This window comes from Marmota marmota, unplaced genomic scaffold (genome assembly GCF_001458135.2).
Source record: "Marmota marmota marmota unplaced genomic scaffold, marMar, whole genome shotgun sequence".
NCBI classification, from domain to species: Eukaryota; Metazoa; Chordata; class Mammalia; order Rodentia; family Sciuridae; genus Marmota; species Marmota marmota.
In genome coordinates, this window is record NW_025999944.1 from 10459009 (window position 1) to 10482508 (window position 23500).

The 23500-nt window shown below is 42.0% G+C and overlaps 1 protein-coding gene across 5 annotated transcripts in view; it reads left to right on the plus strand.

The window, feature by feature from the left end:
• Psd3 (pleckstrin and Sec7 domain containing 3) overlaps positions 1-23500 on the plus strand; it is a 567268-nt gene that overhangs the window by 251007 nt on the left and 292761 nt on the right. The window contains exon 1 of one of the 5 annotated variants that reach the window (XM_048801656.1): positions 18355-18643. The exons of the other annotated variants lie outside the window; for them this stretch is intronic. Within the exon in view, the coding sequence (XP_048657613.1) occupies positions 18613-18643 (31 nt within the window). The 5' untranslated portion in view covers positions 18355-18612. Of the gene's footprint in view, positions 1-18354; positions 18644-23500 lie in introns of those variants that run through there. 5 annotated transcript variants of the gene reach the window in all.

The following is a 23500-nucleotide window of genomic DNA, read 5'->3' on the forward strand; positions in this document are numbered from 1 at the left end:
CCATTCAGCTATTCAGGAGGCTAAGGCAGGAGGATCACTTGAGCCCAGGAGTTTGAGGTCAGCCTGGGCAACCTAACGAGATCCTGTCTCAAAAGAGAAAACAAGCAAGCAAGGAAACAAACACTGAAGAGCAGGATCTGAACCTGTTTTTTGAGAGTGGGACCGGTTCAGTTTGGAGCAGCAATGGAATATTACGCATCAATGAGAACGGAGAAATTTTGTGTCTAGAGACTTGCTGTGCCAGATGCAATTGCAGCCCAGCTTTGTTTCATGCATTCGTTAGTCATTTGGATTCATTTTAAGATTTTTCCTGTTTGCAGGTTTTCTATTGAAGGGCTTAGTCTTCTACTGACATAGAGTTCTTTAGGCACTGTCTTTTAGAGTAAATTTGAGTCTTTGAGGTGTCACCACACCTCTGACAAAATTTTTGTTGCCAGGTGTCCGAATGTTGTACAGGGTGTGTGTTCAGCGGCGTCCTCTGCAGTGTTCCTGGATAACAATGCAATGCAGAGGCCATAAGGCCAAAGGCCCGCGGGCTTAGGAGGAAAACATGACCGGGCACAGAGGCAGGGCACACGACCACCCAGAGACAGTGACAGGGCACCTGCGCTCTAGAAGCACCACTGCTCTCCTCCCTGCACTGATGACACACCCTCAGTGTCCCATCATGTCACACTCTTTAACGGGAGCTTGACATCTGGATTTCACATGAATCTCCCCAATTTTTAAAATCTCCATTTTTTAATAAAACATTAGCCAGACCCAGCAATGTAGGAGGGAAAGATGCCAGTACATTGCCTTTGCCGTCCAAAATCAAAGGGGAAAGTTAACCCCGACCTACAAAGACATAGACAAAAACTGAAAAGCAAGATTGGGCCTTTTTGTGAGAGTGAGACCAGGTCAACTTCGGAACAGCAACCTGAGCTGTTTGAAGTCCCAGCATATGACTTTATACTCGTGCTCTTGTTTTCTAATCGTAATTCCCGTTGCATTTTGCAACCTCAAGCTACAACTGGAGGTTAGTTAACCATGAGGCCAAGCCATGGAACTCCAAAGGCTCTTGGGGGGACCCATCAGTATTTTCTTTTAAAGTGCTTCCTCTTCCCCCAGATTGTGTAGGTTTCTGGGCCCACATAACTGGATCTGTCCTTGTCGGTCAGTCTTAAATTTGTAGGGGCCAGACAAGCTGGACACCTTGTGGGACAGGATTGTGCAAGGAAAAATTCCACAGGCTGCATTGTTTTTGTGTCGTTGAACATTTATGTGGTTTGGGAAAAATACTTAGGATATCTATATAAACAGATTTTTTTTTGCATGATTTTAAATATCAGGGAGTTTTCTTGAACTACCATGCAAATCAAGAGAAGATTATCCTTTGGTTTTAGTTTTTGGAAATTTCCTAAAAATTGTTTATTATTTCAGAATATCCTATCTAAAAGTCCGTCCTCCTGCTTGGAGTCACCAGTTGCATAGCTTGAATCATTTGGGATGATTCTACCTTTAGATACAGTAATACTAACTTGATTACTTATGTTATGAAAACCATTTTAGGGCCGGGGTTGTGGCTCAGTGGGAGAGTGCTTGCCTAGCATGCGTGAGGCACTGGGTTTGATCCCTGTCCCAACATAAAAATAAATAAAATAAAAATATCGTGTCCATCTACAATTAAAAAAAAATTATTTTATTTTGCCTTTCTATTATATTTATGTTGTTTGTTTTCAGTTTTTTAGTTAGAACAGTTTCATATTTTATTAATTTTACTTCAGGATAATAAAAGGGACATTTCAAAATTTTTGCTATAAAATGACATTTTTTTCCCCCTGAAAAAAGAGAGTTAAGAATTGCTCTCTTAAAATCGTGGATCTTCACCAGAAGTGCACATCAGATTGGCCCAAGGAATTTTTGAAAATGAAATAATCGTTTTGAACCTAACAAGTAAGTTAGCAGTTCTCTAGGAAACTCCGGAGCTCTGTGAACCCTTCTGTCCCCGGCACACTGAGAAATGAGACTCTTTGTACTATAAGCTACAGCCAGCAAAGGTGATGGCTTTGGGCCACAGGTGGCAGTTTCTGGGGACCGTGGCTGCACCAGTCCTGCCTGGCCCTACCTTGCAAGCAGGGCATGGACTGAAACCGTGGATGCTTGTTAAATATTCAGGTTCTTGTAAGTCTCCCTGGTAATTCTGATCCTGCTGCGTGACCCAGAATTCTAGTACAGGAGCGAGCCCCTCAGATGATGCAGCTCCCGGGAGTTTGGGGTCCCACTCTGGTCCTGCTCTAAAGGGTAAGTGCGGTAGTGGCTGGAAAAGAACAGAATGGGGTAAGGCTGGGCTCCTTTCTGCGGGCGTGGGAGGTAATGAATGGTCAGAGATTTCTGAGATAAAACCGAGACACGAAACTCCTGTTTTCTCTATCGAGGAGCGCGATCGCCCGTTGGAGATGGTAGAACAAACACTGCATCAAGAAGCCCGAGCCCAAGGAGAGATCACCTGGCTCCTTTTACAGCAACTTCACCTCTGAGGGACCATGGCCTCAAAAGCAGGTCCATTCTAGGTCCACTCCAGGTGTTCTTTGGAAGTCACAAAGAAAGAGACAAGTGCTAAAAACTGTGAGAGGCAGAACCTCTCCTTTTAGAAAGGAGACCTAAGGGAAGCACCGAGACTGGCAGGGTTCTGGGTAATCTTCAGCTACATTTTTAGTGGATCATTAAGTGTATTGAGGAGGCTGGGGCGTAGCTCAGCGGTAGAGCACTTGCCTTGCACGGGTGAGGCCCTGGGTTCCATCCGCAGCGCCATGGAAAGCCACAAAAACAGCATGATGGGGGTGGGGAGTCCTCTTAGGTCTCCTCTGGCCTGGGGTCTGAAGGCCGAATGGTAGAAACCAGCCTTGAGAAGGGACAGGGCCATCCACGTGGAATAGCGTCCAGGAGAAAGGAGCCCGAGGGGAGGATGGGAGACTTAGATGTTGGAGGAGTGAAAAATCAAGAGAGGCCCACACTTTATGAACACTACTTATTTATTTTTTTTGGTACCGGGGGTGCTTAACCACTGAGTCACATCCCCAGAAATTTTTTTTATTGTTTAATTTGAGACAAGGTCTTACTGAATTTCTTAGGGTCTCACTAAGTTGCTGAGACTGGCCTCAAACTTGCAATCCTCCTGCCTCAGCCTCCCGAGCTGCTGGGATTACAGGCATGTGCCACCGTGCCTAGTTTACAAATGTTATTAACATTCCCTAAACAGATGCTGTAGGAACTCAGTTGGGGAAATGCTGAGGTACTGGGAATAGGCCTTGGACAAGAAGCAAGAGGCCTGGATTTTCATCTGTTGTCTGGTATCGCATGCCAGAAGCTTCCTCTATATAAGTAAAGCACTCCCAGGGGTGTGTGCTTTCTCAATGTGCCACCAACACCTGCCGGGAGTTGCCGTGTTGGAAATAGAGAGGAAGCGCACCGCCTGACTGCAAAGGCTGGCTGGGGAAGCAGATGGTTCTAAAGAATATGATAACTTGCTACAGCAGAAGTAAGAACTGGGGGGCTTTGGGGAGCTCAGGGCACCCCAGTTAGCTGGGAGGGAAGACCTCCTGGAAGAGGACTACCTGGGCAGAGTTTTTGAGGACCGATTAGAATGAGTGCTGGAAGAAGGCTGTTTTAACAGTGGCGGTCAACGGTGGCGGAGCCTACATAAAGCTGTGCGAACCATGGCGTGTTGAGATCAGCTGCAGTAATGCAAGAGGCCTGGGGCACACAGGGACCAGATTAGGAATATGTCATACTGTGTCGCTGACAGAGTGCCTTTTATTGATTCTAAAAAGGAATCGCAAATCGATTCTTCATATTTGGGATTTAGGAAGTCAGTGTAAAAGCAATGTAGAGAAGGAGTGTGGCTATGGAGACATGAGGTTGGAGACCGTGTATACACACACACACACACACACACACACACACAAAACCCCTTGGCTTGAATAAGATAAACGTGTTCTCTTCTATGAAAGAAATCTAGATAGACGATTCAGAGCTCGGGTTGGTTCACAGTGTTAGATGGTCCTGGCTACTTGGGGAGTGTTGGTCTGCCATCCCTTGAGATTTTCTCCTCCTCTGAGCTCTAGCTACTTTCCTGAGAGCAGAAAAGAGGAAGAAAGGAACTATAAGGGCAAAGGGGTATGCACTAATTGTAATTTAAAGATGAAAATTCAATCTTTATTCCCAGCGGCCATGTGGCCAGCTAAAAACCGGAGATTATTTTACTAAGGGAAGAGGAGAAACGGAAAGGGGTAGATCACCTGCATCTCTCCCAGAGTAGGACAGGAATGCACTGGACAGGGGGGAGCTGAACTGAGGCAGGGGAGATAGGAAAAGGGGCCTTGTGCAGAGAGATGAAGGTGCTGAGGTTGGTAGCTGGTGGGATTGGGGTGAGTGGAAGGGAGGCGTTGAGGGTGCTTCAGCTTTGGGCTGCTGGGTGGATGGGGGTGCCTTTCAACATGCAGAATTTTCAGGAAGGAGCAGGTTTGGGGGTGAGGAGGAAGAAGGATGACATTTTTGGGTTTGCTTTGGGATGCCCGTGGCACATTCAGATGGAGATATCTGGGCACATGGGCGTGTAGGTCTGTGTCAAACGGGAGAGATTTTATTTAAAAATATTTTAAATCTATCCTCTCCTGAGCTTTATTAAGATATAATTAACCAATAAAAATGTATGTTGGCATATCATGGTGTACAATGTGAAGTTTTGATGCACATGTGAAATGATTAAATGAAGCCAATGAACATCTTTCACATAATTTTTGGTGTCTCACATTTTTTTGGTAGTGAGATTATTTAAATTTATTCTCTTGGCTGTTTTTGTGTATCGTGCATTGTTATTAACTAGAGTTCCCATGCTCTACAGTACCATCTCCAGAACTTAATTATCCTAATTGAAACTTTGCACCCTCTGACCAGCACCTTCTCATCTGCCTCTCCTGCCCCAGCCCCAGATAACTATCATCTGCTTTCTGCTTCAGTGAGCTCTACTTTTTTGGATTGCAGGTGTCTAAGTGAGATCATGTGGTGGTATTTGTCTTTCTGTGCCTCGTTTATTTTAGTTAGCATGACGTGCTCTAGGTTCATTCATGTTGTTGTCACAAATGACAAGCTTTCCTCCTTTTAGGGCCAATAGTGTTTCATTGTGTGTTGACGTATGTATGTGTGTCCACACATACCACAGTTTCTTCATCCATTCGTCTGCTGGTGGACACTCTGCTGGTGGGTCTGCCTTGGCTGTGGTGCACAGTGCCATGGTGGACCCAGGCTTGCAGATGTTTCTTTGACATGCTTTCAGTTGGTTAAGCTATAGCCTCAGAAGTGGGGTTGGTGGATTACAGGATTGTCCAACTTTTAGTTTTCTTAGGAAGTTCCATACTGTTTTCCATTGGCTGTACTGACTTACCATTCCCAGCAACAGTGTATATAGGGTTCCTTTTTCCTTTATTCTTTCCAATATTTAATCCTCTTTCTCATTTTGATAACAGGTATAAGGTCATAGTGTGGCTTTCACTAGCTTTTCCTGAATGATTAGTGGTGTTGAACGTGTTTCCACATACCCATTGCCTGTCTGTCTGTTTTGAGATATGTCTATTCAGGTCCTTTGCCCATTTTTAATCGAGTTATCATTTTGGAATTGAGTGTTTGAATTCCATATATATATTTTGGATATTAACCCCCTTATGAGATGTATGGTTTGTAGATATTTTCTTCCACTCTTGCTTACTGTGCGAAGCTTTTGAGTTTGATGTGATCCTGCTTTTCTTTTCTTTTTTTTTTTTTTTTAACCTATGCTCTTGGTGAAATATTGGAAAAAAAAATTTCCCACACCAATGTCAAGAAGATTTTTTTCCCTGTGTTTTTTTTTTTCTAGTAGTTTTTAGTTTCAGGTTATATTGTTAAGTCTTTTGTTCATTTGTTGAGATTAAACCAAAAAAAAATTTTTTTTTTGTTTTTTCCAGTGCTAGGAATTGAACCCAGGGCCTGATGCATACTAGGCAAGCATTCTGTCATTGAACTATACCCAGACCCCTGCCAAATATTTTTCTTTAATTGATAGTATGATTTAAAAATCACTCCAGGTACTGGGTCCACTTTGGGCCTTTGTCACTGTGTCAGGAAAGTAACTATATTTCAACCTAAAATTCTGGATATATTTACTACACTGCAAGAGTGTTTTCATGGGGATAGTGGGTCGACACTTAAACAGGGGCCATTATGAGGAGGTTTTGAGATTTGTGCTGAAACACCAGGTCCCAGCTCACTGATCCCCTTTCTTTGTACTTTAGCATCAGGTTGCCAGTGAGGCTGAGGGATCTGACCAGGGCTAAAGTGGTCCTGATCAGGTTGGGGACCTTATAAGAGTGTCTTCATTCCTTTTAGTATAATCCTAGACTCAGAGGTATGAAAAATTCACAGGCACAAATGATTTTGAGAAGTAGACCACGATGTCATTTTGTAACCTAATTACAAATCTCTAATGGCAGGTTTCCAGGTTTTCCTTCAAAGAATATGATTTCTTCCCCGCTTAAAAGCTCAGAAATTTTTAGGAAGAACAGTTTTATTCTTGTTCCCGCTGCATTCTGTAATAGTTAGGCAGCACTGCCCCCTGGTGGGCTGAGCTGTGACACTTTTTAGTAGCCTTTTGGGAACATCAGGTGCTGTAAAAATTTCCTGCTAGCAGATTTCTTTCAGATTTGTTCTGGAGGATAGTTTATATGCTTTTGTTCTTTCTGCATAGTTTAATATTCAGACTGAGTAAAATGCCAGTTTTACATACAAATATGCTGTTTTATTTTAATCTCATTGTGATATAAAATAAAGATTTGGAAGTTTCATGGCAAAAACACTCCAGTTTTTAAAGCAGAAATGTTAACCAGCTAACTGTATCTCAGATGGACATTTTTGCAGACTTCTGAAAATAATAATCCCTGAATACAAGATGCATTAAAATAGTGTATGAAACCTGGTTTGGAACGTTGCTCTTTTCCTTATGTGAGAATTTGTCAAGAACTTCTGAAGAAATGAGTACAGTTGGCTATGTAGTAACTGAAGGATTTAATGTGGAAGATTCTAGACTGGCCGCTTGTCAACTGGCAGTTGTTTGGTTGTTGCATTTGTTTTGCTGTGTATTAGCAAGTAGGCTGATATTTTTCTTAGTTTTGGGGTTTAGACTTGGATTCTCCACTCCTTTGTGATAATGTTGACTAGTGATCTCTGTCTGTGTCTATATATTTATAATAAAACTCTGAGATATGAATTGTAAAAAGTTAAAATGCTGCCTAGAAGCTGTTAGATCAGACAGAGTAAACAGAAATGAACGTTTTACATAGCCACCATATAAGAGAGGTATTTTTTTTATATTAGTCGTTCTCTGAACTTCAGAAGGGTCTTCTGATGGAGTTTCTCAGGGTCTGTTTATGACTGACGTGACCCAGCAAGCTGGCACTGGCGTGGCAGCTCAAGTGTGACCCCAGAGGCTGTCTTTGCAGCATATCCTGCTCCTTCCAAAGGATCCATCCAGGGTGCCCCAGCCCACTGCCATTCAGCTGACTCTCCTTGAACGGGGGCTGTCCTGACATTGTTTTTAATTGGTGATGTGACATTGAATTTACTGTTAAACTTTTCTGGCTCCCCCCCCCCCCCCACCATAAGAATTTTTAAATCCAGGTTTTTGTGTCTTCTTGAGAAAAAAAAAGGAGTCAGGAGATGGTGGTGTCCCCACTCAACCAAAACCCCTCCTTCTTTTATCTGCGTTACTTATTGGACTTCTGGGTCAGACACCACTTGAAGGCATATATTTTCCTACAATCAATCAATCAATCAATAATATATATATATCTCACCTAAGTTCTTTTGTCTCAGGGTGGATCCCCCAGCCTGCCACTTGTGCCTTGTGGAGCAACCTCCCGCATCCCAAGATAAAGCCCCTCCATTCCAGCAGACAGGAATCATAGTGCCAGTAATATGAGAGAAGAAAAAAAATACATAAATGCCAAAACACGAGGGACGATTTCTATTTACTTTCACCATTGCAGAATTAGGGCAGATTTCTTGGAAAAATACAAAGGAACAGTGAAGCAAGACCAACACTCAGTGTAGGTCACTCAGTGTTAGTTGTCCACTGAGTTGTCTGCATCTTCCCCCAACTTTTTTTTTTTTTAAATTTGTGGTTGGTATTCCTCTGCTCTTCCTATAATGAAGTCCCTAGTGAGAGTTGGTTCATTTAATAAAACAGTGGTATTAAGGAGGCCAGGGTCAAATCTTAGGGACTCTAGATATCTTTAATTTTAGTATATCAGGAACTTTGCAAATTATTTTACAGAATTATTTTCCCCTGCCAATGAGTAGGGGTGGCTCAGTGCAAAACCTGCTTACACTAGGAAAAAGCAATTTGTGTGTGTGCCCTTCAGATAATGGATTGTTAAGTACCTGAAATCAGAGCTGTTAGTTGTCCTTGGGACAACTGTAATAGTGAACTTTGAGTTAGTGTTGGTTAAAAAGGGTAGAAATAAAGAAGATTGAGACCTTATTTGAAACTTTTATTTATAAAGGAAAAATGACTAGACTCTTTTTTTTTTTTCTTTTTCCTGTGGTGGCAGTTTTCCCAGAATTTGTTGGGAACTGAGTTTTGTATAGTTCTGTTTTTTTTTTTTTTATAATTTAGGTAGTTTAAAAAGGGGGAGGGAAGGAAATAATTTTCTCTGATTTAATATATTCAATTGATTTCTAAAAATATTTATTATTTGCTGTGTATCCAGTACTGCTAATCATTATTTAGAAAGAGCTAATGAATTTATAAGCAAGACAACATTCATGCCAGGAACCATTAAATAGAAGATGATATGTAATTTACTGCCAAATGATTGGTACAAATCTCATGAACAGATGACTAATTCCATGCTAAAGATCTGCACAAACAGACTTTTGCTGTTATAAGGAGACAGACTGTTAGAGATCAGGGTCAGCAGGGAAATCAGGAGTATGCGGTCGTCTTTCAGAGAGGAGCAGGGAAGCAGAACAGAGTGTGGGGGGGTACTGAGCAGAGCCCCCCAGGGGGATGCTCATTTGTTCTTGACCTGGAGGGGCAGGCGATGTTTGAATGGGTGGCGACCTGGGTAGAGGTGCTGGGCCAGAAGCTGTTGAGATGTGGGAGAAAGTGGGGTACTGACCCAGGGGAGAAGTGAATTAAGATAAGAGACTTTAAATATCCAATCCCAAAGTGGCAATTTAAAGGACATTCTTGAGAAGCTTAATTTAATCTTTCTCAATTTGTCCAATTACCCATTTTTAGGGGCTGTCCTTATACCTGAGTCTGTCTCTGTTTTTTAGAACCTGTCCTTCTTAAGGACAGGGGACTAATTCATTGATAGGATTTTTCTTTCAGTGAAACCAAGACTATATCTGGTTATCTTGGTTAGTATTTGACTTTTTTACTTTTATTTTTTTGGGTACTGGGGATTGAACCCAGGGGTACTTAACCACTGAGCCATATCCCCAGCCCTTTTTTTGTATTTTTATTTAGAGATAGAGTCTCTCTTGCGTTGCTAAGAGCATTGCAGGTTGCTGAGGCTGGCTTTGAACTCCCAATCCTCCTGACTCAGCTGCTGGGATTAAAGGTGTGTGCTACTTTGCTAGTCGGTATTTTACTTTTTTTGTGATGTGTGTTAATGATTTTACCATCATCAATTCTTTGTCCTTTGATTTACCCACATTTTTTCAATTTTTAGCAATAGTTTGAAAACTTGAAAGTTAGTTTTTTGTGATATCTTGCTTTTATTCTTGAACGCGGAGTGCAAAAGATATAAATATTCAATCCCACTGATCAATGCATTTAATAAATTTGACTTATTCAAAAAGGTTAAGTGAGGGGAAATTTTAATTCAAGCAACTATTAATCGATGTCTGCTGTGGCATTTGAAGCCCTGTTACGTTGTTGGCATTTATTTTAGCAGCTCACTCTTTGATTGCATCCCCGAATTTGAGTTTTGTAGAGATTGCAGAGTTAGCACTCCTGTTGATTTTTCTCAGCCTGAGTTGCTTTGTAGGGTAGGAGACCCCCACTGCTCAGGTTGGAGGTTTAGCAACAGGAGGGCAGAACTCCTGCGCCCCTGCCTGTCACACCCTTGGCCATGTCTCTAAGCCCTTGGGAGATTTTCTAGCAAGCACTAATAAGAAGTTGAAATCCTTGCAGCTATGGGTACTCTTCCTCATCCATTTACTCTTAGCTGTAACTTTCTCCTTTCCCATTATCCAGGAGCTGTGATTCCTTTTAATTTGGGCATAATAGTTTGTTGTATGAAACTTAAAAACAAGTGGGGGGAGGTGACAAAGGGAGATTGGATTTGATCGCTGCATGCTGTATGCACGTGGTGTGGTGTGGAAGCCCCACAGCCACCCTCTTCATGTGTATGAATAATACATGCTAAACAAAAATGAGATAAAATGCCTGCTGCCGTGCGCATGCCTGTCATCCCAGTGGCTCAGGAGGCTGAGGCAGGAGGATCTAGAGTTCAAAGCCAGCTTCAGCAACAAGGCCCTAAGCAACTCATCGAGACCCTGTCTGTAAATAAAATATAAAAAAGGGTTGGGGATGTGGCTTAGTGGTTAAGCGCCCCTGGGTTCAATCCTGGAATGAATGAATAAATGAACAAACGAATGAATGAATGAATGAATAAATAAATATGAAAAATACTGCCACTGCCACATTCTTTAGTTTATTGAAATTTCTTTGAGTGCCTTGAACTAAAATTCATTAGGCAGCTCAGAACTGTGAATAGGTGCAAATATAAAGCCATCTGAAGCAATTTTTTAACTTATAGTATGAACCTCCAGAAAATTGTATGCAAAATTTGTAGAAATATCTATGACACTCTGTGTGTGTGAATGGGGAGAAGATTCAAAGCTTTCTCAAAGAACTACTTATCAGAGATCTGGGTAACAAAAAAAAATCAGTTTAAGGATTATGTGTCTCTAGTTCTACAAATATGACTGTTCTCCCAAATCAGTTATACTGTCGAGGTGTTTACTATAAAATAACCTCTTATGGGCTGGGGCTGTGGCTCAGCCTTGTAGCGCTCACCTAGCATGCACAAGGCCCTGGGTTAGATCCTCAGCACCACATAAAAATAAGTAAATAAAATAAAGGTATTGTGTCCAACTACAACTAAAAAATAAATATATAAAAAACCAACCTCTTCTAAGTAGTTTAATTACTGAATAAATGTTTTCCTAATAGGTTTTGCAACACACATTTCATACTGACTACATGAAAGTGATTGATTATACTTTAGCGCAGTTTGAAGAATGTTCCATTTACTGTAAGTAGACCACTGGCCGTCATCGTCACCGATAGAGTATGGGGAGTGGTGAAAATGTTTAATGTTCATGTATCCATGGGTTGTCTTGGATATTAACATTGATCATCCTAATAAAAATAATGCCTTTTAACTTCAGAACACTCTGGTAGTTATCTGGGAGATGGGAAATATGTGATAGAAAGTAAGTCGGGAAAGACAGTATGAAATCTTGTAAGGTGAAGGCCCCAAGGACAGTGCAGGCTGTTGTGTTTTGTGAGTAAAAGAGAAGGAGAGTCACAGCATGAGTGAGGCCTGGAGGGAGCAAGAGGTCACTGTTGGGGAGGAGGGAGTAACTAAGCAGAGGTCAGAGGTGATTGTGTAACTCACAGGGGACACTGAGTTAGTGTTGAATAGCAAGGATTCTTCAGCCTGACTCCCAGCCCCAGCCAGAGCTCTTCGATAATAGCTTTTCAATTGGTAAAACTGGTACCTTTCCTATAGTGTCCTTAACTTTATGTGCTGTGTGCTTTGTTATATGTCAAAAGAAAAGCTTAATGCACAGTGCTGTCCAGACAGTAGTAAGGGAGTAAGGAGAGCTGGTGGCCAATCGCTGAAGGACTCCTGGGAGGGACAGAAGCAGGGGGTTGGTGGCTAAGCCCTTGGGCGAGATCCTGCTCCTCTTGTCTTTGTAGATGACATCTGGTTGGAATGCAGCTTGTGTTGGTTTACTATTGTCAGTGGCTGTTTTTGCTACAGTGGCAGAGCTGTGTGTTTGCATAGAGATTTTGTGGTCCACAAAGCTTAAACTGTTTATTATCTGTTTCTTTGCAGAAAGCGTTTGCTGCTGACCCCTGAGCTGAATGACAGCTTTAATGTAATTACATTGGAAATCTGTTTAAAATTTCGGTTTTGTTTTGGGGAAAGAGAGGCCACATAATTAGACAGTGGTGACAGCAGTTCCAGCAGTAAAGTTTTAGGGTAAGAGGTATAATGGTTGAGTGTGTATTTTGCACACATGTGGTTGTGGGTTCAGTTCCCAGCACTTTAAAAAAATATATTTTTAGAGCATTAATCTAACAAAAATCGCTTCAAATGGATTGGAGGGTGTGAATTAGTGTTGGGGAGGATAGACTGGTGAGGACCGCTAATTCCAAAGCAATATCTGTGCTCTGGAGAAAAGATGGTAATAGGAGTATGAGTGCAAAGATGCATGGGACTTTAAGAAAAGGATGATTGTCTTGGTGACTGCAGATCTGGTGGGAAATGATGACTGGTGGCAGTGAAGTGACAGGAGATGTTAACGATGCATCTGAAACGGGAATTCACCAGCAGCAGAGTTTTCAGGGAGGCAATCAATATAGTTTGGCACCTTGAATATGTGACATGGAACAGCTTCCATACAGGCAGGAGGTGTTGACTCTGCTTCTCTGCACAGACCCCACTTTCTAGGGGATGTAGGAGCAGGGGCACAGTTCAGAGATAGGCTGCCCTAATAGCTCAGATCTCACACAGAACCCCAGGAAAGTAAGAATCTGTCCTTGGCCAGGCTTCCTCCTTTCCTGGGGTACCTTTCATGGCGAGACTCCGTGGGTATATATCGGTGTGGCTTACTACTGTCCACGACCTGACCATGTGGACCAAGAGCTCTCTTGAGCGCACAGGCTTGAGTTCACTCTCCATGCGAAGTGCAGATTCTTTCCTTTCATCCATCACACAAGACACACGCCCCTTCTGGATGCCTCCCGAGACCTCCCACAAGGTGAGCTAACTGCATTGGGTGTGAGTTGCATCCAGTTATAGTTTAATTTGCATTTTGTCCTTATTATGCTGTCATTATCATAAGGTAAAGGTCCTGTCACCAAGACAGTTGCAGGTGTAGCTCTGAGAACTTCAGCTCCCCTTGGTAGGATTTCTTTTGTGTTTGGCTTTGTTCACTCTGGTAGTTTAAAGAACCCAACTGACCTGGGGTTATCTAGGGTTTTCTCTCCCTGTTCTTATCCCAGTCCACATCCGGACCACTGCCTTAGATGTCTGGACTGCTTATTCACACAGTTGCTTCTGCACTGACTCAATCATTGACATCTTTCCCTTTCCTACACAATAGTCCCCATCTGATGTATTCTTTCCACTCATAAGAAGTGGGGAGTAGGTCGAAGCTTCAGGGAGATGTCAGGTCATCTGAAGTCATCCTCAGGGACGGCAGTCATTCTGAGTGGTGCCTGAAGTCATCAGTGTAGAGTGATTATCAGCCTGGAGCCTTGCATTTGAAAGTCATTTTGTGGTTTTCATGTACTGTTTCCAGTGACACCTGTCAGCTTTAATCTTCAAACAACCTTAAAGTAAATGTGTTATTTGCCTACAGTTACTAATTACTTGAATTTCACTGAGAAATTAATTGTAAAGTGTTATTTCCGTGAGCACAACAGGCTGGGAAAGCCAGGCGCGGTTGCTTGCCAATCACACGGCAAGTAGTGGAGCAAAAGCTGGTTCAGCAGCAGCGGGAAGGTCAGCTGGTTCTTCATGAATGTTTCTTGTGTGGGGGGCACTGTCTTAGGCACTTTGCGTGTTTAAAGCTCTCATTTGGAGTACTTGAGCCACCCACCAGCTTGTCTGTGGGCCGATAGTTTTTCTAAGCTCGTGATTTGTAAAAAGCAAAGAATAATGTATGAATATGCAACAACAAAGCCCATCATTATGTACAATTGTAATGCACCAATAAAAAGAAATGTGGAAAGAAAAAAATAAGGCAAAAAATAAAAAGTGAGCAGAGTAGAAGCTGAGAACAAATTTTTGGCACCGCACCTGGAAGGAGAGGGGTGGGAAAAAGCACCATAGGTCAGGCAGCAGAACCCAGTGGCGGCAGAGCTGGAACCCAGCCAAGGCAGTGCCCTGTCCCGGGAGCCAGCAGGCAGCGGTTTTGAGACCAGTTCTTCAGCCTTCCATACCTCGGCTCCATGCTGTGTCCTGCCTCCCTCCCTGCCATCCAGCACTCGGATGCACCTAGGGACTCTGCAGAGAGGTGCCCCATGGCCTTGTGCTCTGAGTTGAGACAGGACTGGAGTTTTTGAAGAGAATCTCAATTGCTGAAAGAGAGAAAATAAAAAGAAACAGCCAAGATAAGTGTTTATAGAATAGAGAATCATGATCCCAGTTTAACCAAAGGCTAGCAGAAATCCACTTGATAAATTTAGTCTGCAGGGCTCTGGGCTAGTTCCTGTTTCTTCCGTGTCATTTGGATGCTTACTGACTTTTCTACTTTTTGGAAGATTCAGTTGCTTTGAGAACTCGCTCTCATTTTGCCTTTGGGTATATGAAGATCTCCACTACACAGATCAAGCCCCTTTGCCCGCACCTCGGCTTGCTTTCTGCTCCAGTGATATCCTAGCAGCCCTGGGTTCTGATTCTGTTCCAGGCCCAGGACATGAGGAAAGCAGTTTCTCAAGGATCATGGCAGGTCTCCTTCCCCTTGCAGGCTACCTGAATTTTATGCCATCTCAACTCAACCTTGCAGTTTGACATGTATGCTTCCTGGGGTCTCAGTAACACAGGGACATAACTGTGTTCAAAACAGATACAAGTCACTGACTTCATGGGCTGTCATTTGATTACATGCTGATGAATATAAATTAGCCAGTTAGCAGTGTATGAATTTACTTAGGATAATATTTGAAATGACTAGACTCTTCAATAAGAACTAAATTACATTACTAGCGGTACATTGTGGTCATTAAGCATGTTAATATGGCTTACATTAATAGGAAATAAATATGTTTGGAAATAAGTTAACAGAAGCAATCAACAAGGAAAAAAAACCTTAAAATGCTCAAACTGTACTAGGATAAAAAGTGCATTGCAGTCTAATGTAAAATAGTGGCTTCCTTGTTCCCTCTGCTCTTCAGCAAACTCACACATTCACTGACAACTATATCGTCTCTTGTTTTGAGCTGTGGTCTGAGGGTACTTCTTGCTCTCCTTATCTTCTAATTGTGTGTTGGCCAGGTTACTTAAACCATCTCTTTATTTTTCACAAAAAGGAGTGAATACCTTACAGATCACAAAGTTAAGAATGTTTTCCTGATTTTTTTTTTTTTTAAGAAAAAGAAGGAAATGGCCATATGTCCAAGTTCTTAAGTTTGTTTTAGAGGTGCTCTTTTGTTTATTTTGAATAACAAGGAGCTTTTTGGAGAAAACACAAATGCCAGAGCACCAGGAATACAGAAAGCAAGAGAATATAGTCAGTGCAAACTCAAAACAAGACAGGTGAGGGAGGTGGCACTGTTTGTTAACCAAGTGCTGCTTCTGTGCCACCTGTATAGCAGAGTGTCTGTGAAAGACTAGGGCATATGGGACAAACCTACTTTTTGAGCTTTACTTTTTGAAATGATGAGTCCGGGACAGTGGAAGCTGTTATGAACTGCTGGATGGAAAAGAGACGTTGGCATAGTGCAGGCATTTACTTCCTGTGGTCACCAGCAGTTGTGTGAGGGGACCGTCATGTTTACACAGCCTTTGTAACAACAGTAGCTTTGTTGAGCATCTCCTTCATCATGTGTTGGAGTTTTGCTTTCCCCTGCTTTTAACAATAGCTCAATAGCTTGTGGATTGGAAAGAATGCATCTACCCAGAGATGGGAAGAGTTTGAGATGCAGGAGGAGCATTTCACACTGAACCTCTGTTGTTCTGTTTGTTATAATAAGACAATATAGATGTGGGGCCTGCAGAAGCAATGTGCTTTGCTTTTTCTTGTTTCCCACATGGTTATCCATTGGCATTGACTTGGCATCAGAGAGGATGCAGGCTCAGAGGATGTAACAGTAGAAAAGCCCTAATAAAATAGCCCGTTGTCCTCAAGTTAGCCTTTTGAAGCCATAGGGAAATTGTGGCCTTTAAATGTTCATCGGTTAGGATTATGTAAGTTGCATATACTAGGAAACTTGAATGAATCACTTGACCTACAGGTTTATTTCACTCCACTGTAAAAGAAATGGGAGTAGGAGGTCTCTGCTGGCTGATGGGCTTCTCTCTGTACAGGATGGCTGCTTCAGCTCTCGCCCCCTCTGTAGTTTAGGCTTAGGGAAGAAGGAGGTCAAGAGTGCCTGCCTCTCTCTCCCCCTAGGAAGGACCTTTCTTAGAAGGCACGCTCAGTTTCTATCTCCTTGGGAACTGGCAATTCGTGGATTGGTTAATATTTGTATAAAGCCAACAAATGTTGACCTTTCTACTTTTCCAGCCAACTCTGAAAATATAGCAGCTCTTCTTGGCGAGGTTTTTGAAAAAGGAAGAAGCCGCCAGTTTTAGTTAAAAAGTGTAATAATGCTGAAAGTAATGATAGCTATAGTAATAATAATAATAATAATAAAATTTGAGCTTTTATTTTGTACTAGTAGCTACTCTGAGTGCTTTATGTGTTTATTTGCTTTAAGTTATTTAATCAGAATAGCCCCATTACTTTTCCTAGTGTTTGGATGAGGAAATTGAGGACTATAGAGGTTACGTAACTTGTTTAAGATGACATAATTGAAAAATGATGGAGTCCAGATTACATGTCCAGAGCATGTGCTTTAGTCATATAGTTATACTGATCTAACATAATGTAAACATCTATTATCTATTGCTCAGAGATAAGGAGAGTAAGCCGAAAGATTCTAGGATGTTGGTGCAGTGTCACACAAGGCTTTAGCACTAACTTTGCTACCTGGGTTCTATTTTGACTCTCCTGGTACGCTTTCTCTGGGTGCACTCTCTAACCTTTATCCCTTTATATTTGGGTCATTCTTCTTGAGTCGTGGATATATTTGGCATGCTGTGGTTTTAAATCCTGAAAATTATGTTCCTTCTTGAGAATTCTTTTCTTGGCAGAGAAGCCCTTGGGAGGCAGTGCAGTTTGGTAGTGGAGAAGCTGGATTTGGGGGGGCTCTCATGCCTGTGTTTGAATGTGCCAGTTTTAACCATGTGATCTTAGACAAGTCATGCACCTCTTTTATGTTTTAGTAACCTTGCCTAATAATGGTTTTGTAATCGTAGCTATCCCACAGGACTGCTGGTAGGAAAGGATGGGTTTGTATGGTAAAGCTGATTGGTGCAGTGCTTGGCACACGAGCAAACGTTCTCTGCTCTGATTAGATTATTGTTCATCAGGAATGGGCACTCTAAATTAAACCAAGTACATTTTCTAGCACCTCTTGGGCACTTAGCAGATGTGTACAGAATGAGTGAAAATAACCGTGCATTGCTGGATTATCAGCCTGAGCGTCTCCTGCTGGGTGGGACATTGAAGTTGTAGAAGCCGAGTTATTTTTCATGTTTGTTTCAACAGCTGTTTCCAGAACCAAGGAGCAATATTATGTCACTCATCTTGTGCTGCTTTCAGCCTCATTTTTATTTATGTAACCATTTGTTTTTATATTTGTTGTTTGTACTGAGATTGTGGTCTAGAAGTATTGTCTACTTCCACGGGTACCGTTAGTCATGTAAAAGTTTATACCATCATTTAAAAAAAAATGGATGTTAATGTCTTTGAATCTTTTCTTAGTACTTCGAATCTTTTCCCAAGTACTATCAATTACCCATTAAATATTAATTTTATCTCAGGAACAGTAATAATCATCAGTAAAATTGACTTTAGATGGCAGTGGCATTTAGCAGAGACATGAGGACCGGCACTGCAGGATTTATGTCATTCTACAGCAGCTTATGAACAGTGATTTTGCATCTGTGTTTTTCTGTTTAAATAATATTAGAATTCAGCCCTTTTAAAGGGAACCTACCCGTCTCCGTTCACGTGTGTCATCCCTGCATCGGAGAAAATGCTGCATAATACTAGGATGACAGCCCCACCTCTGATGTCACCGAGGATGGTACAATCCTCTCGGAGCCTTCCTGGGCTTCCTGCTGCTGCACCAGGGAAATGGTTACATTAAAGCTAACTCCCGGCACCTCAGTTATCTCCTTGGAAGTAGTTTTCACAATTATAGAAAAGCCCTACGGTGGCTGTTTTCGGTAAGCTACCAAGGTAGAGAGAGACAGAGGCAGAGAGGGAGAGCAAGTGAGAGAATAGGCTGCCTCGCCTTTGTCAGAGGGACCGAGGCGCAGCTCCTCTCGGCTCGGGTTCCAAGTGCTCAAAGTGCTTCCATTGACATCACCGTGTGCAGAGCAGGGCAAAAGGGGCTGCCAGGAAATTTGAAACTAATTTGCTTCCAGTTGACTAGAACAGCATATTTGGCATTAGCTTGCTTCTTTTCTAGCTAACTTTTCTCAAGCGTTAAACTGATGAACTGGGCATTTGCTATGATCAATGGGTAACTGCTGGAGCTACAGTAATCTCTGTGAGTAACCTCTATTTGTAGGTCTGTGCAGGCGAATATATATATATTTTATCTCTCTATCTCTTGTAAAATGCTGCTGTGACATTTTCCTTCTGTTTTATTGACTGCTTTTTGCTTGCTAGTCTTGTCTTCCCACCGTCCCGGTAGGAGATTCCTGGGGCTGGCCAGCCCGGGCTCTGCCGAATCCTGCCTTAGAGAAGAGCATCTGCATTAATTTAGGGATGCTCCCGCCAACTCGTGTCCAATTCCGCAATCACCAGAGAGATGCCACCTGCCCTCTAAAGGCCTCTGCCCAGTGCCTCACCTGGCTTCACCCTGGCATGTGTATGTTAGCATCTGAGCATTGAATTTACCTGAATTTTTATTTTTAAATAGAAAGCAGAATCTTAGCCTTACCTGTAATTTTACTTCCTTTTACCCTCCCCCTCCGGCGTTTCTGGGAACACAGAATTCTGTTGCCCTATTTCTGCTCCTTGTTTGTGATGTATTATATAGGCAGAAAGAGGGAAAACAGGCTACCCCTGCAGTGTCAGAACGACATCATGTTGTGGTGCTGGGTGGGATAGGGGAGGAGTTTCTCTTAAAGAACCCACACTTCTTTTCAGCTGCGTGCTTGGGGCTGGCTGTGTTTGAACAGCCTGGAGGAGAATGTGGTGGTGGCATCAGTAATGTTCTATAAACGCTGTGTTGATGCTGAGGTCAGATCTCTGCCGGAAGTTTATAAACACCTATTTTAATGCCTCAGTTTATATGCAGGAATGTGTCTTTCCTGTGTGTCACTTTTATGGTAATTTCAGATTTATTTCTCAGGGAAACTGACTTTCAACTTTCTGTAGAACTTGCCGTTGTAGATATATTTGGAGTTGTTCTCATCCGTTCATAGGCTGAATCCTGGGTGGAACCGTGAGTCTCTTATTGAGCATGAAAACTATTGATGTGGCTCAGCTGAGGCTTATTAGAAACTGGTGGCCAAGAGAGGCTGCTTGTTCACTTCTGCCCCCACAACGATCTTGAGAGAGAGCAGTCAGGGAAGCCCACAGCCCTAGTGGATCACCCCTGCTAGCAACTCCAGCTGCCTGGCACTCATGATCACTATTTTTAAAAGAACTAGATAGGATTTTGCAACATCAGTTTTAATTTCTTAAATAGTAAACTATGTCACAAAATATTTTATCTACAAAACAAGCTGCAGTAATAGAACCACAGCTATATTAACTTTAGCAGGAAAGCCTGCGGGTGTGAGTGAGGCTATGGAGTTATTGAAAAGTGCAAACTTTGTTCATGTTTAAAAATATAGTAAAACCCCAGGTGTCAGTGAAGAGAGAAATATTAAAACCGGGTTTTTCAAAAGAATGGATTCCTAAGCAGGAAGAAGTAGTACAAGATGGACAGAGTGGATGAACTCAGGAGCAGCTCTGATCAGAAGAAGCGCAGGCGTGAATATCAAACAAACAAAACAAAAAATCATGAGAGGTAGAGGAGACACGAAACCGGAATTCTGACGGGTTGAAAAAAGGAGAGCAGCTTTACAAAACAGTGATTTTGAAGATAAGCCCAAGTTCAGATCCTGGGTTAGCATTTCTTCTCCGCGTGGGGTCAGGGTTCTCAGCCCAGTTGCAGGGACTTGGCTTGAAAATTCGTGGCAGTTCATGCCTCTCTCATCCCACCCTTTGATTGCTGTTTGTAGGGCTGCTTCCTAGTTTACAGAGCTTCCTCCGAAACTGGCTGGAATGGTAAGCTACTGTCATTCCTCCAGGGATTGGAACTGAATGAGTAGAAATGGGCTCTGAATCATTAGTATGTGAAATTTAGTTGGTGGTAAGCACAGCTGTAACTATTAATCACCAGGGAAGAGTGTCCAATTACTGGAACGTTCTCTGTTCGTGTGCACATGTAAAAGCCTGCATAGTGGTTGGCAGGCCTTTTCCTGGCTTTCAGAGTGCATTAAAAAAATAATATGCCTGCTTTTAGAGAGTTAGTCAGTGTCCAGACATTAGCTAGCAGCGTCCTCAACTTTGTACTGTAGCTTTCTTCAAAATGTGGCTTATTAGGGGTAAAGAGTGTCTCCCAAAATATAATGCACTTAGATTAGTCATGTAGCAAATTCTCATTACTCATACTCATTTTCTGTTATTTTTATCATACCAAATATGTATTCTATTCCTGGGCAAAACTGATTAGAGTATTCACCTGTTTTTAATACAGTTTTTTCGATTGCATTGGAAATGGGGTCCATGAATCAGTGTTGCTGGAGCAGTTTGTTGATCTTTTTTCCACAGTTAAGTGTTTTAGTTACTTATAGGTGATACGCACTTGAGATCTTTTAACCCTGCAAGTCTTGCTTTTTGTGTTTACTTTGTAAATTGGGCATTTGTCTTCCTTTTATTGATGAATGAAATTTCAGACTCACGGGGCCAAATTGTCCCTCTTTTTCCTGTTTCTGGGACTGAGTTCCTTCCTAATATATTGGTCCAGGGAGTGTGCCTTTAAGTCGTTTCTGTAAGATTTTCAGTGTTAAAGTAATGTAAGAATTTATACTTCTCCAGTTCTTTTAGCTGATAAGGGTAAGTTTTAAGGTGTTTACTGATACTTGTTAGGTAACAGCACCCAGGACATTAGGAACAAACACATGAAAACACAGATTTTTTTAGTGGCTAGGTTAGCCATTATTGATAAAGGATCAAAAATCATATCAACTATCATGGAAACTCATAGAAAATAGATTATAGTCTCTTAGTGCACTCTCGATAGTACCTCATCAGACTGAATTTGCTGATGCACTTAATGTATCTAATAACATGAATTTTAAACTCTGGGAAAATACTCTGGTTTTTAAAAACTGGAAAGCCTTACCTTTCCCTCAGCTCTCTTCTTTTAAGCACTGATATAATTTTTTAAAGACCATGTCCAGATGCTAATGTACAGATTTATACCAGGGTCAAGTTCACAATTACAACTTAGCACTTTATGGTCCTTTGGAGTAAGTGTGAGTCATTGGCTATCATGGTGAGAGCAATTGGTGGTGAGCTGTAGAATCAGGAGTCACCTTACGATAGAGGCCTTTCTCCTTCTTTTCTGTAGAGGGTCCCAAGGCACTTGCTTATTAGAGTGCAAACTCAGACCAGAGTGGCTCAGCCTTTCTCTAGGTAGGAATTAGAGATTGTTTTCTTGGAAATTTCTTTAGTTGTCTGTCTGAACAGTTGGACCTTTCAGTTAAGAGGTAGGAACTTGGGTTTATCTTCAGAATAGAAAGTAACCATTTATGGGTTGTAAGAGTAACTTCTTGGCATTGTAGTTTTCTGGTCAGTGCTTCTCATTCTTTATTGTGTGAGAGTCAGCTGGGATTCTTGTTAGAGACCATCAGATGTTGACAGAGACGGTGTGGAGTGGTGGCCAGAGCCTGTGTTTCCAACATGTCCCCTGGGGGGATGTCTGGGCTTCTGTTCCGAGGCCATACTGAGCATAAGGAGGCTCTAGGAGGTACTTCCAAACCAGACTTTCTTTGATGTTGGAAATGTTCTGTGTCTGAGTGCAGTGTGGAAGCATTAGTTATATAAGTATGGAGTACTGCACAAATTAATTTTCAGTTTTATTAAATTTTAATTAGTTAAAGTAGCCACATAGCTGGGCATGATGGGGTACGACTATAATCCTAGCAGCTCAGAGGCTGAGGAAGGAGTATTTCAAGTTTGAGGCCGGCCTCAGTGACTTAGTGAGGCCCTAAGCTACTTGGCAAGACCCTGTCTCAAAATAAAAAAGGTTGGGGATGTGACTCAGTGGTAAAGCACCCCTGGGTTCATTCCCCAGTACCAAGGGAAAAAAAAATCCAAACGAACGAACGAAACCAGCATAGTGTTTAGAGAATAATCAATTGAAACATTTATGCTTAATAGTAATAGCCTATTGTAGTATCATGCTGAATTCTACAACTGTGACCTCTACTAAACTTTGCAAGCAGACAGTGCACATAGATGGAACTACTGGGTGTAAGCTCCTTGATGGTGAGAGGCAGGTTGGTCCTGTCTGTTACTCTGCTCTGCAGTGCACCGTAGATGTTGGCAGAGCGAGCTCTGAAGTTGGGATAGTGCACCTATCCAAGCCTGTATTGGGGAGCAGGGGCTAGAACCTGGGTGGCACCTACATGTAGTGTCTTGCTTGTGTTTAAGGAAGCTTCTTCTTTTTGTTTCTTATTCTTTGACATCCTGTTGTGATAGAACATACTTTACTTGATTGATTCAACAAAAGCATTCATTTTGTTAGGTATTAGCATTACAGACTCTGGGGATGTAGTGATAAAAGAAGCGGGCCACATTCTTGGCTTTTGCAGTTTATATTCTAGTGTCAACAGCACAAAACAAACAAAAACATCTCCCCAAACCACTGGGCCCAGGTTCTAGGAGATGTATGCATGTACAATCAATCCATGGTGATTCTTCTGAGGAATCTAGGTGTCAAAATGACATTATCAGAGTAATCTGTATCAGTTACTCAGAATCAATTATGTGATAAACATATTCAGCTAATGGCTGAGGTTGCAAATATTTGTTATTTTGTTTTTCTTGAGCCATTTTCTTTTAAGGAGTCTGCTAGCCAGGATGGAAGAAAATTTGTCTCATTTCCTGGCTCTCAAACAGGGTCATTCTTAGAAAGGTCTGTGCAGCCAGTCTTGTGAAGCAGGCTCATTTCCTCATGGTTTGAAGAAATGATGTCTCTATTCCATTTTATTACAGTCCTGTCTCAGAGTTGCAGTTGCAGAAACAGATGGCTCTTTAATACCCAACCCAAAGCAATTTTAAAACTGATCTTGTTAGCATTCAAAAGTATCCCATTTCTCCCTCAATATATTGAATCAAAGGA